The sequence below is a fragment of the Lampris incognitus genome, chromosome 3, assembly GCF_029633865.1.
Source record: "Lampris incognitus isolate fLamInc1 chromosome 3, fLamInc1.hap2, whole genome shotgun sequence".
Taxonomy (NCBI): domain Eukaryota; kingdom Metazoa; phylum Chordata; class Actinopteri; order Lampriformes; family Lampridae; genus Lampris; species Lampris incognitus.
In genome coordinates, this window is record NC_079213.1 from 928,020 (window position 1) to 948,120 (window position 20,101).

At 46.0% G+C, this 20,101-nt stretch overlaps 1 protein-coding gene across 1 annotated transcript in view; it reads right to left on the reverse strand.

Moving 5' to 3' along the window:
* Positions 1-20,101, reverse strand: part of nup107 (nucleoporin 107) — an 86,922-nt gene that overhangs the window by 54,818 nt on the left and 12,003 nt on the right. The window contains exons 5-9 of the mRNA XM_056276130.1: positions 11,483-11,615; positions 9,229-9,332; positions 8,604-8,719; positions 5,338-5,383; positions 2,460-2,531 (exon numbers count right to left, since the gene is read on the reverse strand). Coding sequence (XP_056132105.1) covers positions 2,460-2,531; positions 5,338-5,383; positions 8,604-8,719; positions 9,229-9,332; positions 11,483-11,615 — 471 coding nt within the window. The remainder of the gene's footprint in view (positions 1-2,459; positions 2,532-5,337; positions 5,384-8,603; positions 8,720-9,228; positions 9,333-11,482; positions 11,616-20,101) is intronic.

Sequence of the window (20,101 nt, forward strand, 5' to 3'; positions counted from 1 at the left end):
CATATCACACCATGTCCCTGTCACCTTAAAAATAAAGATAGAGACATCTACAGGACTACTGTCTGTAATATAGAACCAGTTACCATATCACACCATGTCCCTGTCACCTTAAAAATAAAGATAGAGACATCTACAGGACTACTGTCTGTAATATAGAACCATTTGCATTGAAAATATTTTTGATGTTTAGAGATTTAAAGAGTAGATTTGTGGAACTCAAAATGTCGTGTTTGCATCCATTTTTTTAAGTATACGGTGCAATATTTTCAATGTTTGATTTTGAAGTAATCCAAAAGCATTCAGATTAAATTACATTATATTTGTAATCCAATGGATTACGTTAGTGATTATAAAACTTGCCATGTAATTTGTATTCAGTAACTGACTACATTTCAAAGTAATGTCCCCCAACCCTGCAGACAATACAATACACTAATTCTTATGTTTCAGAACCATGTGGTTGTACATGTATACATATTTTACAGCCTAACGTTACTCATGATATTTATAAATTGAAAACAAGCTGAATTTAATCAATGCACACCTGCTGAGATGACAAGCGTCTGGTGGGGGTGATTTTGGTCTATCGTAACTCTACCACACAGACAGTGACCAGAAGTCCGGAATAAAATAGGTAGCTATACATATACTCAAATCAATATAGAAAATAAGTTGAGTTTCACTGGAAACTGACCTCTCAGGTGACCCGACTCAAAGGCGGTCTTCAGAACAGCTCCGCTGTCTATGTGCCGGCTGCCTGCTTCAACAAGCTTCACTGGAAACTGACCTCTCAGGTGACCCGACTCGAAGGCGGTCTTCAGAACAGCTCCGCTGTCTATGTGTCGGCTGCCTGCTTCAACAAGCTTCACTGGAAACTGACCTCTCAGGTGACCCGACTCGAAGGCGGTCTTCAGAACAGCTCCGCTGTCTATGTGTCGGCTGCCTGCTTCAACAAGCTTCACTGGAAACTGACCTCTCAGGTGACCCGACTCGAAGGCGGTCTTCAGAACAGCTCCGCTGTCTATGTGTCGGCTGCCTGCTTCAACAAGCTTCACTGGAAACTGACCTCTCAGGTGACCCGACTCGAAGGCGGTCTTCAGAACAGCTCCGCTGTCTATGTGTCGGCTGCCTGCTTCAACAAGCTTCACTGGAAACTGACCTCTCAGATGACCCGACTCAAAGGCGGTCTTCAGAACAGCTCCGCTGTCTATGTGTCGGCTGCCTGCTTCAACAAGCTACACTGGAAACTGACCTCTCAGGTGACCCGACTCGAAGGCGGTCTTCAGAACAGCTCCGCTGTCTATGTGTCGGCTGCCTGCTTCAACAAGCTTCGCCGTCACTGGGCTCACGCGCTGCTGGCTCTCTGAGCTCAGTCTCCACAATCACGGGAAATCTCCAGCATGACACAAAATGGACCCATAGATGACACGATATGAACATGACACGAAACAGACCCACAACGCCCCCCAGCTCCTTCCCTGGGGGGCGCTGCTGGGAAGAAGGACGTCTGGAGGGCCCTACTTAGCTTGCTGCCACTGCGACCCGACCCCAGAAAAGCGGCTGAAGAGGAGATGAGATGAGACATGACATGGACCAATAGATATGAAGCCAAAATGTTTAAGATACTGACAACCTGTCTGTTAACTCGATTAATATTGGGCCAAACCACGGAAACTGCTAGAAAGAGGGGCTGAACGGGCTGAACTTGAAACAAGCTATTGAACACTTTGGGAGAGGATTTGAATTGCTATTTTTATTCTCAGGTCTTATCGTTTTGGCGCTGGTGGTTTACCTTTGGCGCTGGCTAAAACCTATTTGGGGGGGGCGCCAAAAATTCCTTTATGCAGGAAAAACCTTAACAACACTGACAATAACACTGTGTATGCAACTAAAATATCACATACTAGCTTTTCTCTTTTAGCCTAGTCACATTGAAGGTTAAGCACAGCAGTGTGGAAAGTGTGTTCTGTTTGAATTGACAACCTGCTGTCAAGTTAATGTGGGAGCGACGTTATGCTCTTTGGTGTGTGTGTGTGTGTGTGTGTGTGTGTGTGTGTGTGTGTGAGTTTTGTTACTAACGTCATGGCATGCTTTTCTTACCAACCGAGTGGGGCTTTATGGCACCTGGCATGCTCCTCTTACCTTAGTTAGAAAAGTGGTCCAACTCCTCCATGCTTCTCTTCTGTTTGTGTTGTTGGAATGTCGTGCTGTGCTTCGGGAGAGTCAAGGCTGCGTCGGCAGTGCGCATGTTGCGCAGCTGACTTTTTTTTTTTTTAAATCGGCTGGCCGATAAAAATAATCCAATAACGATAATATGAAAAATGACAAATATCTAAGCTGATAATCAGCCAGGCCAATAATCGGTCGATCCCTACTGTGTTTATATATATATATATGTATATATATATATAAACACCTGTGTGTGTTTGATTCTATCAGTGCATGTATGCGCATGTTACCTGGCTCTGTCTTACGACACAATCCCGTTGAAAAAGTTGATCCACCACAACCTTCTCACTGTCACATGGAACCTACACACACACAAACACACAATATATATAAGTATATCTATAAATGTATCTATCTATCTATCTATCTATGTATCTATATATCTATATATATGAATGAACAGCCTGGATACTTGCTGATGATGACCTTATGACTTTTCTTGCCTAACCTGAACCTGTCTGACCTCCTTAAACCGTACATTCCATCTCGAGCTCTTCACTCTCAAAATACAGGGCTCCTGTGTGTACCCCAAGTTAAAAAGAAGTCGGCTGGTGGCAGGGCCTTTTCCTACCAGGCTCCGCTCTTGTGGAATAACCTGCCTGCTGCCATCAGACAGTCAGTCTGTTGAGTCCTTCAAATCCAAACTTAAAACTCATCTTTTTGTCTTAACGTACAATTAGTTGTCTTTAAATTGAGTGCTTCATAGCCTGTACTGCCTGACGGGTCAGTTTCTGTCTCAATGAATTTACCAACCACTGCTCTGCCAACCAGAGTATAGAGTATAGATTATAGATTATTGACCATTGCAACTGTTCTCTTCTCTCACATGTCTTTTCTCTCTCTCTGGATGTCTTCTCCTTTCTCTTGTGTGTGTGTGAATGGCGTGATGTGAGACTCCCTTGTGTGCACGTGCAGTCTGTCCTCCTCCCAGGTCTCCATGGTGATGGTGGTTGCCACCCGGACACTGCTTGGCATCCCCCTCATCACATTTTCTTTTTATATATCGTATAAAGTCATATAATTTTGTTATCCTGTTTCAATGTTATATCCTTCTCTCACTCAGACGTGTGACTGTGTTTTTTTTGTGTTTTTTTTTACATGGTGATGCTGGTCACGTGGCTCGGGTCCTAGACTGTTCTGGTGGTGTCTGGACCCTGCTGGGCATCCTCCTCATCATATTCTTCATATATTTTATAATTCCATTATAATTGTGTTATCTTCTTTCAGTGTTGTATTGTGTAAATTGTGTTAACACAACATCATTGCTCAATGTGCATCTTGGGAGAGAGATCCTCCTCTGTTGCTCTCCGTGAGCTTTCTTCCTGTTGTTTCTCCCTGTTAAAGGGTTTTAGGGAGTTGCACCTTATCCGATGAGAGGGTCTAAGGACAGGATGTTGTGTTGCTGTTAGGCCCACTGAGGCACATTTGTAATAATTTGTGGTACTGGGCTGTACAAATAACATGGACTTGACTTAACTTCCACTGTGTGTATGCACCCTGCTTCCTCTTCAACAAGTCACATTCTCACTGGGAACTGACCAGTACAACCACAGTCCTCCACTATGAGCCACTGGAACTGACCAGTACAACCACAGTCCCCTACTATCAGCCACTGGGAACTGACCAGTACAACCGCAGTCCTCCACTATGAGCCACTGGAACTGACCAGTACAACCACAGTCCCCTACTATCAGCCACTGGGAACTGACCAGTACAACCGCAGTCCTCCACTATCAGCCACTGGGAACTGACCAGTACAACCTCAGTCCTCCACTATCAGCCACTGGAACTGAACAGTACAACCACAGTCCTCCACTATCAGCCACTGGAACTGACCAGTACAACCACAGTCCTCCACTATTAGCCACTGGAACTGACCAGCACAACCACAGTCCTCTACTATCAGCCACTGGGAACTGACCAGCACAACCACAGTCCTCCACTATCAGCCACTGGGAACTGACCAGTACAACCACAGTCCTCTACTATTAGCCACTGGGAACTGACCAGCACAACCACAGTCCTCTACCATCAGCCACTGGGAACTGACCAGCACAACCACAGTCCTCTACCATCAGCCACTGGGAACTGACCAGCACAACCACAGTCCTCTACTATCAGCCACTGGGAACTGACCAGTACAACCACATTCCTCCACTATCAGCCACTGGGAACTGACAAGTACAACCACAGTCCTCTACTATCAGCCACTGGGAACTGACCAGTACACCCACAGTCCTATACCATCAGCTACTGGGAACTGACCAGTACAACCACAGTCCTCTACTATCAGCCACTGGGAACTGACCAGTACAACCACAGTCCTCTACTATCAGCCACTGGGAACTGACCAGTACAACCACAGTCCTCTACTATCAGCCACTGGGTACTGACCAGTACACCCACAGTCCTACACCATCAGCTACTGGGAACTGACCAGTACAACCACAGTCCTCTACTATCAGCCACTGGGAACTGACCAGTACAACCACAGTCCTCTACTATCAGCCACTGGGAACTGACCAGTACAACCACAGTCCTCCACTATCAGCCACTGGTAACTGACCAGTACAACCACATTCCTCCACTATCAGCCACTGGTAACTGACCAGTACAACCACATTCCTCCACTATCAGCCACTGGTAACTGACCAGTACAACCACATTCCTCCACTATCAGCCACTGGGAACTGACCAGTACAACCACAGTCCTCTACTATCAGCCACTGGGAACTGACCAGTACAACCACAGTCCTCTACTATCAGCCACTGGGAACTGACAAGTACAACCACAGTCCTCTATTATCAGCCACTGGGAACTAACTAGTATAACCACAGTCCTCTACTATCAGCCACTGGGAACTGACCAGTACAACCACAGTCCTCTATTATCAGCCACTGGGAACTGACCAGTACAACCACAGTCCTCTATTATCAGTCACTGGGAACTGACCAGTACAACCACAGTCCTCTACTATTAGCCACTGGCAACCGACCAGTACAATCACAGTCCTCTACTATCAGCCACTGGGAACTGACCAGTATAACCAAAATCCCCTGTAAGAGTTGAAGGTTTGAAGGCTGTCTGTCTCTCAGAGGGTTACTCACCGTGTCCAGCAACATTTCATCTTCTAGTGCCGACTGGACCCGATCCCTACACACAAGCAGACCATTAACACACACAAACACACACCTAACAGCCAGACTGACATGTTCAGAGACAGACAGACAGACAGGCGGACAGACAGACAGACGGACAGACGGACAGACGGTAGGGTTGGACGGTATACCGAAAATATCATATACCGGGGTATTAAATTGACACCGCAGAATGATTTTCCCATACCACCATATCACCACGCCCAATTTGTCATTTAAGCAAGCATAATCATTCCACTGGCGCATCTCCGCGATGTTTGGATCAGCGAACGTGTAACAGAGCAGCCTACAGATGCTCCCGCCCCCTACCAAATGCTTAATTCATTTAGCGAAGTCTGCCATGTACTCACATTACTCTGGTCGATCCGGTTTCAAATGTTCAGCTGGTCCAAAGTCAACGGGTGAACTAACCCAGTTGTAAGACTATGAACTGTTTCGTTGTGGGAGGGAAAAGTCGAGGGTAACCGACAAATGTAGTCAGGGAACAGAATGACTCTTGCACACGTGCACTTAGAGCTGCGGCAGCGGAGCTCTCCGCTTATCTACAGGGGCCAGTGGTTGATGGAGAGGAGGATCTGTTAATTTGGTGGAGAGCCAATACCTCAAGTTACCCCCGATGGCCAGAGTCGCATGCAAACATCTCTGCGTTAGTGCCACAAGCACACCATGGGGGCAGGCGGGTATGTAGCATGGCAGGCAACATGGTCACCCCCAGCCCTCATCACCGAAACCCGACATGCCGGTCTTTCTAGCAAACCACAGCTAGAGGGCATTGTACCATTGACTGTTCTGGTCAGGCCTACACATGCAAGATTTTCTTTTTTATGATGTTTTTAAAAAAATAATGTTTCGACGTTAAATATAAATATTTATTCAAAACAACTACAGTGGGGAAAATAATTATTTGACCCCTTGCTGATTTTGTAAGTTTGCCCACTTACAAAGAGTGCAACAGTCTACAATTTTAAGCGTAGGTTCATTTTAACAGTGAGAGACAGAATATGACCAAAAAAAGTGGAATAAGACGTTGTATGAATTTTATGAATTTATTTAGTAGAAAAGCCATTATTGGCCAGCTTGATGTGCTTCTTCTTCAGCCACTCTTTGGTTGCTTTGGCGGTGTGCTCTGGGTCGTTGTAGTGTTGGAACACCCATCCACGACCCATCTTCAGTGCTCTCACTGAGGGAAGGAGGTGTTGGTCCAGAATTCCACAGTACATGGCTCCGTCCATCCTCCCCTCAATGTGATGGAGTTGTCCTGTCCCCTTGGCTGAAAATCACTCCCAAAGCATGATGTTGCCACCCCCATGCTTGACGGTGGGGATGGTGTTCTTTGGGTTGTACTCCGTGTTCTTCACCCTCCAACCACGGCGAGTTGAGTTGAGCCCGAAAAGTTCTATTTTGGTCTCATCCGACCACATCACCTTCTTCCAGGCCTCTTCTGAGTCGTCCAGGTGTTCATTGGCGAACTTAAGATGGGCCTGTACATGTGCCTTCTTGAGCAGTGGGACCTTGTGTGCACTGCAGGATTTTAATCCATGACGGCGTAGTGTGTTACTAACCATTTGCTTTGTAACTGTGGTCCCAGATGCCTTCAGGTCATTAACCAGTTCCCCCCTTGTAGGTTCTGGGATGATTCCTCACCGTTCGCATGATCAGGGACACCCCAAGAGGCGAGATCTTGCGTGGAGCCCCAGACCGAGGGAGGTTGGCGGTGGTGTGGTGTTCCTTCCATTTCCTGATAACTGCACCGACAGTTGTTACTTTCTCTCGAAGATGCTTTCCAATTCTCTTGTAGCCCATCCCAGCCTTGTGCAGGTCTACAATCTTGTCCCTGGTGTCCTTAGACAGCTCTTTGGTCTTGCCCATGATGGAGATGTTGAAATCTGATTGATTGGGTGTGGACAGGCTTCTTTTGTACAGGTAACGAGGTGATGCAGGTGTATTTTATGTGGGTAATTAGTTGGGATTGGGGGTGCATCTTAAAGAAAAACTAACTGGTTTGTGGGAGCCAGAATACTTGCTGTTTGGTAGGGGATCAAATACTTATTTTTCTAAATCAGGTGGTTATTAATTTTTATAAATTCATATGATATGATTTTCTGGAATTTTCTTTGGGATTTCGTCTCTCACTGTTAAAATGTATATATGATTAAAATTATAGACTCTTGCATTCTTTGTAAGTGGGCAAACCTACAAAATCAGCAAGGGGTCAAATAATTATTTTCCCCACTGTAGGCCTCGTGTGGTTGATGTTAGAATCCGGCTTTTCATTTGTAATGAACTGCTGCCATTGCTACGATGTTTAGGTCCACACTTCACCTTGACCGTTGTCACTATGCTGAACAATAAAAGCTCCAGAACCAGTTTCCGGGTTTGAAGGTCATCTTAACTTTGACTGTTTTTCTTTGTATCACTAATAATGAACTTTTGGTTGGTGAGGTAAAGTAAGTTTTTAGCAGCGCAGTGCTGCTACCGTGTGGTAATGTGTTCACACAATGCAAATGCCTTTTATGACCTTGTTTATGTATCTTACCATTAGTACGGTATAGCCCATACCGCAGTATGACAGTAGGTCGGTATGACGGTGTGAAAATATGGACACCGCCCAAGCGTGACAGACAGACAGATGGCGAGACAGATAGACAGAGAGCAAGACGGACGGACAGACAGACAGACAGATAGAGAGACGGACAGACAGACACAGACAGAGAGACAGACAGACAGAGAGCGAGATGGAAAGACAGACAGATAGACAGAGAGCAAGACAGATGGACAGACAGACAGACAGACAGACAGACAGACAGAGAGATAGGTAGAGAGACGGACAGACAGACACAGACAGAGAGACAGACAGACAGAAAGACAGAGGGCGAGATGGAAAGACAGACAGATAGACAGAGAGCAAGACAGATGGACAGACAGACAGAGAGATAGGTAGAGAGACGGACAGAGACACAGACAGAGAGACAGACAGACAGAAAGACAGATAGATAGACAGAGAGCGAGATGGAAAGACAGACAGATAGACAGAGAGCAAGACAGATGGACAGACAGACAGACAGACAGACAGAGAGATAGATAGAGAGACGGACAGACAGACACAGACGGAGAGACGGACTGACAGACAGACAGAGATGGACAGATGGACAGACAGACAGACACACGGACAGACAGACAGACAGACAGGTAGAGACGGACAGACAGACAGGTACCTGTATAGAGAGCTTATCAGTCTCCAGGTGGCGTTCTCTTGCTGAAGAAGCCATTTGACTCCAGCTGTCTTACTGTACTGTCCTGTTCTCATGACCAGCCTCTGTAAGGTTTCCACCTACACATAGTATATAAACACACACATACATTTCAAACCCAACAAACACAGAAAAACACATACAGACAATAATTTGGTACAACACCATGACTCAGTATCCATGTGTGAGTTTACTAAACGTCCTATCATCAACCTTTCTACATGTTCATCTGTCCATCACGCCAGCTATATCTCCATCTGTCTGTCCCTCCATCTTGACCTATGGATCAGTCTAGCCAGTTGTTCAGCTGAGGGTTTTAACGCGGGAGAAAGCAGCCATCATGTTGTTGTTGCTCCTAGATTCACCTTGGTCACTTCCTGTCCTGACTCCTGAAGGTCTACTCTAATCCGTTCGCTGCACTCATATGTTTAACCTATACTAGCCACAGTAACAGTGGGACTCATGTGGACAGCACCCGTGAGTCATTCAGGCGGGACTATCTTCCTGTCCTGTTCATGTCCTGTCTTATCTAGGACTCCACACAGCACAGCCCATTAGACCCAGTTCATTTACAGCATGGTGGGCCAACCTTATCCTGGCACAGAGCCTGGTAGTCCTCCAGCAACTCAAACACTGCAGAAGAAGAGTATCTCTGGAAGGAAGCAAGGAACTCTGAGAAGAGGCTGCCCGCCGCTAAAGGGAGAGGACAAGAATAAACACTTTAATAACCTGTCCTATACATGGTACACAGACAACCGTACCTCTAACAGTACAACATATTACCACAACACACACTGATACACATGGCACACACACAACAGTACCTCTAACAGTACTAACATAGTACCACAGCACACACTGATACACATGGTACACAGACAACAGTACCTCTAACACTACTAACGTAGTAGCACAACACACACTGATAAACATGGTAAACAGACAACAGTACCTCTAACAGTACTAACATAGTACCACAGCACACACTGATACACATGGTACACAGACAACAGTACCTGTAACAGTACTAACATCGTACTACAGTACATACTGATATACATGGTACACAGACAACAGCACCTCTAACAGTACTAACATAGTACCACAGTACCTACTGATACACAGTCAACAGTACCTCTAACATTACTAACAGAGTACCACAGTACATACTGATACATATGGCACACAGACAACAGTACCTCTAACAGTACTAACATAGTACCACAGCACACACTGATGCACATGGTACACAGACAACAGTACCTCTAACAGTACTAACATAGTACCACAGTACATACTGATACACATGGTACACAGTCAACAGTACCTCTAACAGTACTAACATAGTACCACAGCACACACTGATACACATGGTACACAGACAACAGTACCTGTAACAGTACTAACATCGTACTACAGTACATACTGATATACATGGTACACAGACAACAGCACCTCTAACAGTACTAACATAGTACCACAGTACCTACTGATACACAGTCAACAGTACCTCTAACAGTACTAACAGAGTACCACAGTACATACTGATACACATGGAACACAAACAATAGTATTTCTAACAGTACTAACATAGTACCACAGTACATACTGATACACATGGTACACAGACAACAGTACTAACATAGTACCACAGTACATACTGATACACATGGTACACAGACAACAGTACTAACATAGTACCACAGTACACACTGATACACATGGTACACAGACAACAGTACCTCTAACAGCACTAACATAGTACCACAGTACATACTGATACACATGGTACACAGACAGCATTACTAACATAGTACCACAGTACACACTGATACACATGGTACACAGACAGCATTACTAACATAGTACCACAGTACACACTGATACACATGGTACACAGACAACAGTACCTCTAACAGCACTAACATAGTACCACAGTACATACTGATACACATGGTACACAGACAACAGTACCTCTAACAGTACTAACATAGTACCACAGTACATACTGATACACATGGTACACAGACAACAGTACCTCTAACAGTACTAACATAGTACCACAGCACACACTGATACACATGGTACACAGACAACAGTACCTCTAACAGTACTAACATAGTACCACAGTACATACTGATACACATGGTACACAGACAACAGTACCTCTAACAGCATTAGCATAGTACCACAGCACACCCCGATACACATGGTACACAGACAACAGTACCTCTAACAGTACTAACATCGTACCAAAACAAACACTGATACACATGGTACATAGACAACAGTACCACTAACAGTACTAACGTAGTACCACAGTACACACTGATACACATGGTACACAGACAACAGTATCTCTAACAGTTCTAACATAGTACCACAGTACATACTGGTACACATGGTACAGACAACAGTACCTCTAACAGTATTAACATAGTACGACAGTACATACTGATACACATGGTAAACAGTCAAAAGTACCTCTAACAGTATTAACATAGTAACACAGTACATACTGATACATATGGTACACAGACAACAGTACTAACATAGTACCACAGTACATATTGATACAGATGGTAAACAGACAACAGTACCTCTAACAGTACTAACATAGTACCACAGTACACACTGATACACATACAACAGTACCTCTAACAGTACTAACATAGTACCACAGTACATACTGATACACATGGTACACAGACAACAGTACTAACATAGTACCACAGTACATACTGATACACATGGTACAGTAACAGTGGAGTAAAAACATCATGTGATCAATGTTATTCTTATGGTTCTTAATGTATTTGTTTGGGTTGGTTTGTTAAGCTCACCGGCCTCTCCAGGGTCATCCTCCTTCAGGAGGGCGGAGCTAAGGTTGGTGACGTCCTCAGTAAAGCTGGTGTCATCCAATCTGGACATTGGAGAGGGGTACAAGCTGTTGGTCCAATCACTGTCATCTAAATTCTGCGAGACACACACACACACACACACACACGCACACACGCACACACGCACACACACACACACACACACACACAGTTTTATTCAACCACCTATTGAAAAGAAGGACGTTAGTTATGTTATTCATGTGTGTCCTTGCTTATGTTTGTTTTTGCGTTGTTCCAGTGTAACCTGCTCTGCTTTTACTGCTGCTCACACCTGCCTTCTGCTTCTGTCTGTGCTTTGCTTCTATGTCTGTGTTCTGCTTCTGTGTCTGTGTTCTGCTACTGTGGCTGTGTTCTGCTTCTGTGTCTGTGTTCTGCTTCTGTGACTGTGTTCTGCTTCTGTGTCTGTGTTCTGCTTCTGTGTCTGTGTTCTGCTTCTGTGTCTGTGTTCTGCTTCTGTGTCTGTGTTCTGCTTCTATGTCTGTGTTCTGCTTCTGTGTCTGTGTTCTGCTTCTGTGTCTGTGTTCTGCTTCTGTGTCTGTGTTCTGCTTCTGTGTCTGTGTTCTGCTTCTGTGTCTGTGTTCTGCTTCTGTGTCTGTGTTCTGCTTCTGTGTCTGTGTTCTGCTTCTATGTCTGTGTTCTGCTTCTGTGTCTGTGTTCTGCTTCTGTGTCTGTGTTCTGCTTCTGCGTCTGTGTTCTGCTTCTGTGGCTGTGTTCTGCTACTGTGGCTGTGTTCTGCTTCTGCTTCTATGTCTGTGTTCTGCTTCTATGTCTGTGTTCTGCTACTGTGGCTGTGTTCTGCTTCTGTGTCTGTGTTCTGCTTCTATGTCTGTGTTCTGCTACTGTGGCTGTGTTCTGCTTCTGTGGCTGTGTTCTGCTACTGTGGCTGTGTTCTGCTACTGTGGCTGTGTTCTGCTTCTGTGTCTGTGTTCTGCTTCTGTGTCTGTGTTCTGCTTCTGTGGCTGTGTTCTGCTTCTGTGTCTGTGTTCTGCTTCTATGTCTGTGTTCTGCTTCTGTGTCTGTGTTCTGCTTCTGTGTCTGTGTTCTGCTTCTGTGGCTGTGTTCTGCTTCTGTGTCTGTGTTCTGCTTCTGTGTCTGTGTTCTGCTTCTGTGGCTGTGTTCTGCTTCTGGGTCTGTGTTCTGCTTCTGTGGCTGTGTTCTGCTTCTGTGTCTGTGTTCTGCTTCTGTGGTTGTGTTCTGCTTCTGTGTCTGTGTTCTGCTTCTGTGTCTGTGTTCTGCTTCTGTGTCTGTGTTCTGCTTCTGTGTCTGTGTTCTGCTTCTGTGTCTGTGTCCTGCTTCTGTGGTTGTGTTCTGCTTCTGTGTCTGTGTTCTGCTTCTGTGGCTGTGTTCTGCTACTGTGGCTGTGTTCTGCTTCTATGTCTGTGTTCTGCTTCTATGTCTGTGTTCTGCTACTGTGGCTGTGTTCAGCTTCTGTGTCTGTGTTCTGCTTCTATGTCTGTGTTCTGCTACTGTGGCTGTGTTCTGCTTCTGTGGCTGTGTTCTGCTTCTGTGGCTGTGTTCTGCTACTGTGGCTGTGTTCTGCTTCTGTGTCTGTGTTCTGCTTCTATGTCTGTGTTCTGCTTCTGTGGCTGTGTTCTGCTTCTGGGTCTGTGTTCTGCTTCTGTGGCTGTGTTCTGCTACTGTGGCTGTGTTCTGCTTCTGTGTCTGTGTTCTGCTTCTGTGTCTGTGTTCTGCTTCTGTGTCTGTGTTCTGCTTCTGGGTCTGTGTTCTGCTTCTGTGGCTGTGTTCTGCTTCTGTGTCTGTGTTCTGCTTCTGTGTTCTGCTTCTGTGTCTGTGTTCTGCTTCTGCGTCTGTGTTCTGCTTCTACATCTGTGTTCTGCTTCTGTGGCTGTGTTCTGCTTCTGTGTCTGTGTTCTGCTTCTGTGGCTGTGTTCTGCTTCTGTGGCTGTGTTCTGCTTCTGTGGCTGTGTTCTGCTTCTGTGTCTGTGTTCTGCTTCTGTGTCTGTGTTCTGCTTCTGTGTCTGTGTTCTGCTTCTGTGTCTGTGTTCTGCTTCTGTGTCTGTGTTCTGCTTCTGTCTTGTTCTGCTTCTGTGTCTGTGTTCTGCTTCTGTGTCTGTGTTCTGCTTCTGTGTCTGTGTTCTGCTTCTATGTCTGTGTTCTGCTTCTGTGGCTGTGTTCTGCTTCTGTGGCTGTGTTCTGCTTCTGTGTCTGTGTTCTGCTTCTGTGTCTGTGTTCTGCTTCTGTCTTGTTCTGCTTCTATGTCTGTGATCTGCTTCTTTGTCTGTGATCTTCTATGTCTATGTTCTGCTTCTGTCTGTGTTCTGCTTATATGTCTGTGTTCTGCTTCTGTGTCTGTGTTCTGCTTCTGTGGCTATGCTCTGCTTCTGTCTGTGTTCTGCTTATATGTCTGTGTTCTGCTTCTGTGGCTATGCTCTGCTTCTGTCTGTGTTCTGCTTCTACGTCTGCTTCTATGTCTGTGTTCTGCTTCTGCGTCTGTGTTCTGCTTCTACGTCTGTGTTCTGCTTCTGTGTTCTGCTTCTACGTCTGTGTTCTGCTTCTGTGGCTGTGTTCTGCTTCTGTGTTCTGCTTCTATGTCTGTGTTCTACTTCTGCGTCTGTGTTCTGCTTCTGTGTTCTGCTTCTGCGTCTGTGTTCTGCTTCTATGTCTGTGTTCTGCTTCTGCTTCTGTGTTCTGCTTCTATGTCTGTGTTCTGCTTCTGTGGCTGTGTTCTGCTTCTGTGGCTGTGTTCTGCTTCTATGTCTGTGTTCTGCTTCTGCGTCTGTGTTCTGCTTCTGCGTCTGTGTTCTGCTTCTGTGTTCTGCTTCTACGTCTGTGTTCTGCTTCTGTGGCTGTGTTCTGCTTCTGTGTCTGTGTTCTGCTTCTGTGGCTATGCTCTGCTTCTGTCTGTGTTCTGCTTATATGTCTGTGTTCTGCTTCTACGTCTGCTTCTATGTCTGTGTTCTGCTTCTACGTCTGTGTTCTGCTTCTGTGGCTGTGTTCTGCTTCTGTGGCTGTGTTCTGCTTCTGTGGCTGTGTTCTGCTTCTGTGTCTGTGTTCTGCTTCTGTAGCTGTGTTCTGCTTCTGTGGCTGTGTTCTGCTTCTGTGGCTGTGTTCTGTTTATATGTCTGTGTTCTGCTTCTGTGTCTGTGTTCTGCTTCTACGTCTGTGTTTTGCTTCTGTAGCTGTGTTCTGCTTCTGTGGCTGTGTTCTGCTTCTGTGGCTGTGTTCTGCTTCTATGTCTGTGTTCTGCTTCTGTGTCTGTGTTCTGCTTCTGTAGCTGTGTTCTGCTTCTGTGGCTGTGTTCTGTTTATATGTCTGTGTTCTGCTTCTGTGTCTGTGTTCTGCTTCTGTGGCTATGCTCTGCTTCTGTCTGTGTTCTGCTTCTATGTCTGTGTTCTGCTTCTGTGTCTGTGTTCTGCTTCTGTGGCTGTGTTCTGCTTCTGTGGCTGTGTTCTGTTTATATGTCTGTGTTCTGCTTCTGTGTCTGTGTTCTGCTTCTGTGGCTATGCTCTGCTTCTGTCTGTGTTCTGCTTCTGTGTCTGTGTTCTGCTTCTACGTCTGCTTCTGTCTGTTGTCTGCTTATATGTCTGTGTTCTGCTTCTATGTCTGCATTCTGCTTCTGTGTCTGTGTTCTGCTTCTGTGTCTGTGTTCTGCTTCTGTGTCTGTGTTCTGCTTCTGTGGCTGTGTTCTGCTTCTGTGGCTGTGTTCTGCTTCTGTGGCTGTGTTCTGCTTCTGTGGCTGTGTTCTGCTTCTGTGTCTGTGTTCTGCTTCTGTGTCTGTGTTCTGCTTCTGTCTTGTTCTGCTTCTATGTCTGTGATCTGCTTCTTTGTCTGTGATCTTCTATGTCTGTGTTCTGCTTCTGTGTCTGTGTTCTGCTTCTGTGGCTATGCTCTGCTTCTGTCTGTGTTCTGCTTCTGTGTCTGTGTTCTGCTTCTGTGTCTGTGTTCTGCTTCTGTGGCTATGCTCTGCTTCTGTCTGTGTTCTGCTTCTACGTCTGCTTCTATGTCTGTGTTCTGCTTCTGCGTCTGTGTTCTGCTTCTGTGTTCTGCTTCTACGTCTGTGTTCTGCTTCTGTGTTCTGCTTCTACGTCTGTGTTCTGCTTCTGTGGCTGTGTTCTGCTTCTGTGTTCTGCTTCTATGTCTGTGTTCTGCTTCTGCGTCTGTGTTCTGCTTCTATGTCTGTGTTCTGCTTCTGCGTCTGTGTTCTGTGTTCTGCTTCTATGTCTGTGTTCTGCTTCTGTGTCTGTGTTCTGCTTCTGTGTTCTGCTTCTATGTCTGTGTTCTGCTTCTGTGTTCTGCTTCTGTGGCTGTGTTCTGCTTCTGTGTTCTGCTTCTATGTCTGTGTTCTGCTTCTGCGTCTGTGTTCTGCTTCTGCGTCTGTGTTCTGCTTCTACGTCTGTGTTCTGCTTCTGTGGCTGTGTTCTGCTTCTGTGTCTGTGTTCTGCTTCTGTGGCTATGCTCTGCTTCTGTCTGTGTTCTGCTTATATGTCTGTGTTCTGCTTCTACGTCTGCTTCTATGTCTGTGTTCTGCTTCTACGTCTGTGTTCTGCTTCTGTGGCTGTGTTCTGCTTCTGTGGCTGTGTTCTGCTTCTGTGGCTGTGTTCTGCTTCTGTAGCTGTGTTCTGCTTCTGTGGCTGTGTTCTGCTTCTGTGGCTGTGTTCTGTTTATATGTCTGTGTTCTGCTTCTGTGTCTGTGTTCTGCTTCTACGTCTGTGTTCTGCTTCTGTAGCTGTGTTCTGCTTCTGTGGCTGTGTTCTGCTTCTGTGGCTGTGTTCTGCTTCTATGTCTGTGTTCTGCTTCTGTGTCTGTGTTCTGCTTCTGTAGCTGTGTTCTGCTTCTGTGGCTGTGTTCTGTTTATATGTCTGTGTTCTGCTTCTGTGTCTGTGTTCTGCTTCTGTGGCTATGCTCTGCTTCTGTCTGTGTTCTGCTTCTATGTCTGTGTTCTGCTTCTGTGTCTGTGTTCTGCTTCTGTGGCTGTGTTCTGCTTCTGTGGCTGTGTTCTGTTTATATGTCTGTGTTCTGCTTCTGTGTCTGTGTTCTGCTTCTGTGGCTATGCTCTGCTTCTGTCTGTGTTCTGCTTATATGTCTGTGTTCTGCTTCTGTGTCTGTGTTCTGCTTCTGTCTGTGTTCTGCTTCTGTGTCTGTGTTCTGCTTCTGTGTCTGTGTTCTGCTTCTGTGTCTGTGTTCTGCTTCTGTGTCTGTGTTCTGCTTCTGTGGCTGTGTTCTGCTTCTGTGTCTGTGTTCTGCTTCTATGTCTGTGTTCTGCTTCTGTGTCTGTGTTCTGCTTCTGTGTCTGTGTTCTGCTTCTGTGGCTGTGTTCTGCTTCTGTGTCTGTGTTCTGCTTCTGTGTCTGTGTTCTGCTTCTGTGGCTGTGTTCTGCTTCTGGGTCTGTGTTCTGCTTCTGTGGCTGTGTTCTGCTTCTGTGTCTGTGTTCTGCTTCTGTGTCTGTGTTCTGCTTCTGTGTCTGTGTTCTGCTTCTGTGGTTGTGTTCTGCTTCTGTGTCTGTGTTCTGCTTCTGTGTCTGTGTTCTGCTTCTGTGTCTGTGTTCTGCTTCTGTGTCTGTGTTCTGCTTCTGTGTCTGTGTCCTGCTTCTGTGGTTGTGTTCTGCTTCTGTGTCTGTGTTCTGCTTCTGTGGCTGTGTTCTGCTACTGTGGCTGTGTTCTGCTTCTATGTCTGTGTTCTGCTTCTATGTCTGTGTTCTGCTACTGTGGCTGTGTTCAGCTTCTGTGTCTGTGTTCTGCTTCTATGTCTGTGTTCTGCTTCTATGTCTGTGTTCTGCTACTGTGGCTGTGTTCTGCTTCTGTGGCTGTGTTCTGCTTCTGTGGCTGTGTTCTGCTACTGTGGCTGTGTTCTGCTTCTGTGTCTGTGTTCTGCTTCTATGTCTGTGTTCTGCTTCTGTGGCTGTGTTCTGCTTCTGGGTCTGTGTTCTGCTTCTGTGGCTGTGTTCTGCTACTGTGGCTGTGTTCTGCTTCTGTGTCTGTGTTCTGCTTCTGTGTCTGTGTTCTGCTTCTGTGTCTGTGTTCTGCTTCTGGGTCTGTGTTCTGCTTCTGTGGCTGTGTTCTGCTTCTGTGTCTGTGTTCTGCTTCTGTGTTCTGCTTCTGTGTCTGTGTTCTGCTTCTGCGTCTGTGTTCTGCTTCTACATCTGTGTTCTGCTTCTGTGGCTGTGTTCTGCTTCTGTGTCTGTGTTCTGCTTCTGTGGCTGTGTTCTGCTTCTGTGGCTGTGTTCTGCTTCTGTGGCTGTGTTCTGCTTCTGTGTCTGTGTTCTGCTTCTGTGTCTGTGTTCTGCTTCTGTGTCTGTGTTCTGCTTCTGTGTCTGTGTTCTGCTTCTGTGTCTGTGTTCTGCTTCTGTCTTGTTCTGCTTCTGTGTCTGTGTTCTGCTTCTGTGTCTGTGTTCTGCTTCTGTGTCTGTGTTCTGCTTCTATGTCTGTGTTCTGCTTCTGTGGCTGTGTTCTGCTTCTGTGGCTGTGTTCTGCTTCTGTGTCTGTGTTCTGCTTCTGTGTCTGTGTTCTGCTTCTGTCTTGTTCTGCTTCTATGTCTGTGATCTGCTTCTTTGTCTGTGATCTTCTATGTCTATGTTCTGCTTCTGTCTGTGTTCTGCTTATATGTCTGTGTTCTGCTTCTGTGTCTGTGTTCTGCTTCTGTGGCTATGCTCTGCTTCTGTCTGTGTTCTGCTTATATGTCTGTGTTCTGCTTCTGTGGCTATGCTCTGCTTCTGTCTGTGTTCTGCTTCTACGTCTGCTTCTATGTCTGTGTTCTGCTTCTGCGTCTGTGTTCTGCTTCTACGTCTGTGTTCTGCTTCTGTGTTCTGCTTCTACGTCTGTGTTCTGCTTCTGTGGCTGTGTTCTGCTTCTGTGTTCTGCTTCTATGTCTGTGTTCTACTTCTGCGTCTGTGTTCTGCTTCTGTGTTCTGCTTCTATGTCTGTGTTCTGCTTCTGCGTCTGTGTTCTGCTTCTATGTCTGTGTTCTGCTTCTGCTTCTGTGTTCTGCTTCTATGTCTGTGTTCTGCTTCTGTGGCTGTGTTCTGCTTCTGTGTTCTGCTTCTATGTCTGTGTTCTGCTTCTGCGTCTGTGTTCTGCTTCTGCGTCTGTGTTCTGCTTCTGTGTTCTGCTTCTACGTCTGTGTTCTGCTTCTGTGGCTGTGTTCTGCTTCTGTGTCTGTGTTCTGCTTCTGTGGCTATGCTCTGCTTCTGTCTGTGTTCTGCTTATATGTCTGTGTTCTGCTTCTACGTCTGCTTCTATGTCTGTGTTCTGCTTCTACGTCTGTGTTCTGCTTCTGTGGCTGTGTTCTGCTTCTGTGGCTGTGTTCTGCTTCTGTGGCTGTGTTCTGCTTCTGTGTCTGTGTTCTGCTTCTGTAGCTGTGTTCTGCTTCTGTGGCTGTGTTCTGCTTCTGTGGCTGTGTTCTGTTTATATGTCTGTGTTCTGCTTCTGTGTCTGTGTTCTGCTTCTACGTCTGTGTTTTGCTTCTGTAGCTGTGTTCTGCTTCTGTGGCTGTGTTCTGCTTCTGTGGCTGTGTTCTGCTTCTATGTCTGTGTTCTGCTTCTGTGTCTGTGTTCTGCTTCTGTAGCTGTGTTCTGCTTCTGTGGCTGTGTTCTGTTTATATGTCTGTGTTCTGCTTCTGTGTCTGTGTTCTGCTTCTGTCTGTGTTCTGCTTCTATGTCTGTGTTCTGCTTCTGTGTCTGTGTTCTGCTTCTGTGGCTGTGTTCTGCTTCTGTGGCTGTGTTCTGTTTATATGTCTGTGTTCTGCTTCTGTGTCTGTGTTCTGCTTCTGTGGCTATGCTCTGCTTCTGTCTGTGTTCTGCTTCTGTGTCTGTGTTCTGCTTCTACGTCTGCTTCTGTCTGTTGTCTGCTTATATGTCTGTGTTCTGCTTCTATGTCTGCATTCTGCTTCTGTGTCTGTGTTCTGCTTCTGTGTCTGTTTTCTGCTTCTGTGTCTGTGTTCTGCTTCTGTGGCTGTGTTCTGCTTCTGTGGCTGTGTTCTGCTTCTGTGGCTGTGTTCTGCTTCTGTGGCTGTGTTCTGCTTCTGTGTCTGTGTTCTGCTTCTGTGTCTGTGTTCTGCTTCTGTCTTGTTCTGCTTCTATGTCTGTGATCTGCTTCTTTGTCTGTGATCTTCTATGTCTGTGTTCTGCTTCTGTGTCTGTGTTCTGCTTCTGTGGCTATGCTCTGCTTCTGTCTGTGTTCTGCTTCTGTGTCTGTGTTCTGCTTCTGTGTCTGTGTTCTGCTTCTGTGGCTATGCTCTGCTTCTGTCTGTGTTCTGCTTCTACGTCTGCTTCTATGTCTGTGTTCTGCTTCTGCGTCTGTGTTCTGCTTCTGTGTTCTGCTTCTACGTCTGTGTTCTGCTTCTGTGTTCTGCTTCTACGTCTGTGTTCTGCTTCTGTGGCTGTGTTCTGCTTCTGTGTTCTGCTTCTATGTCTGTGTTCTGCTTCTGCGTCTGTGTTCTGCTTCTGTGTTCTGCTTCTATGTCTGTGTTCTGCTTCTGCGTCTGTGTTCTGTGTTCTGCTTCTATGTCTGTGTTCTGCTTCTGTGTCTGTGTTCTGCTTCTGTGTTCTGCTTCTATGTCTGTGTTCTGCTTCTGTGTTCTGCTTCTGTGGCTGTGTTCTGCTTCTGT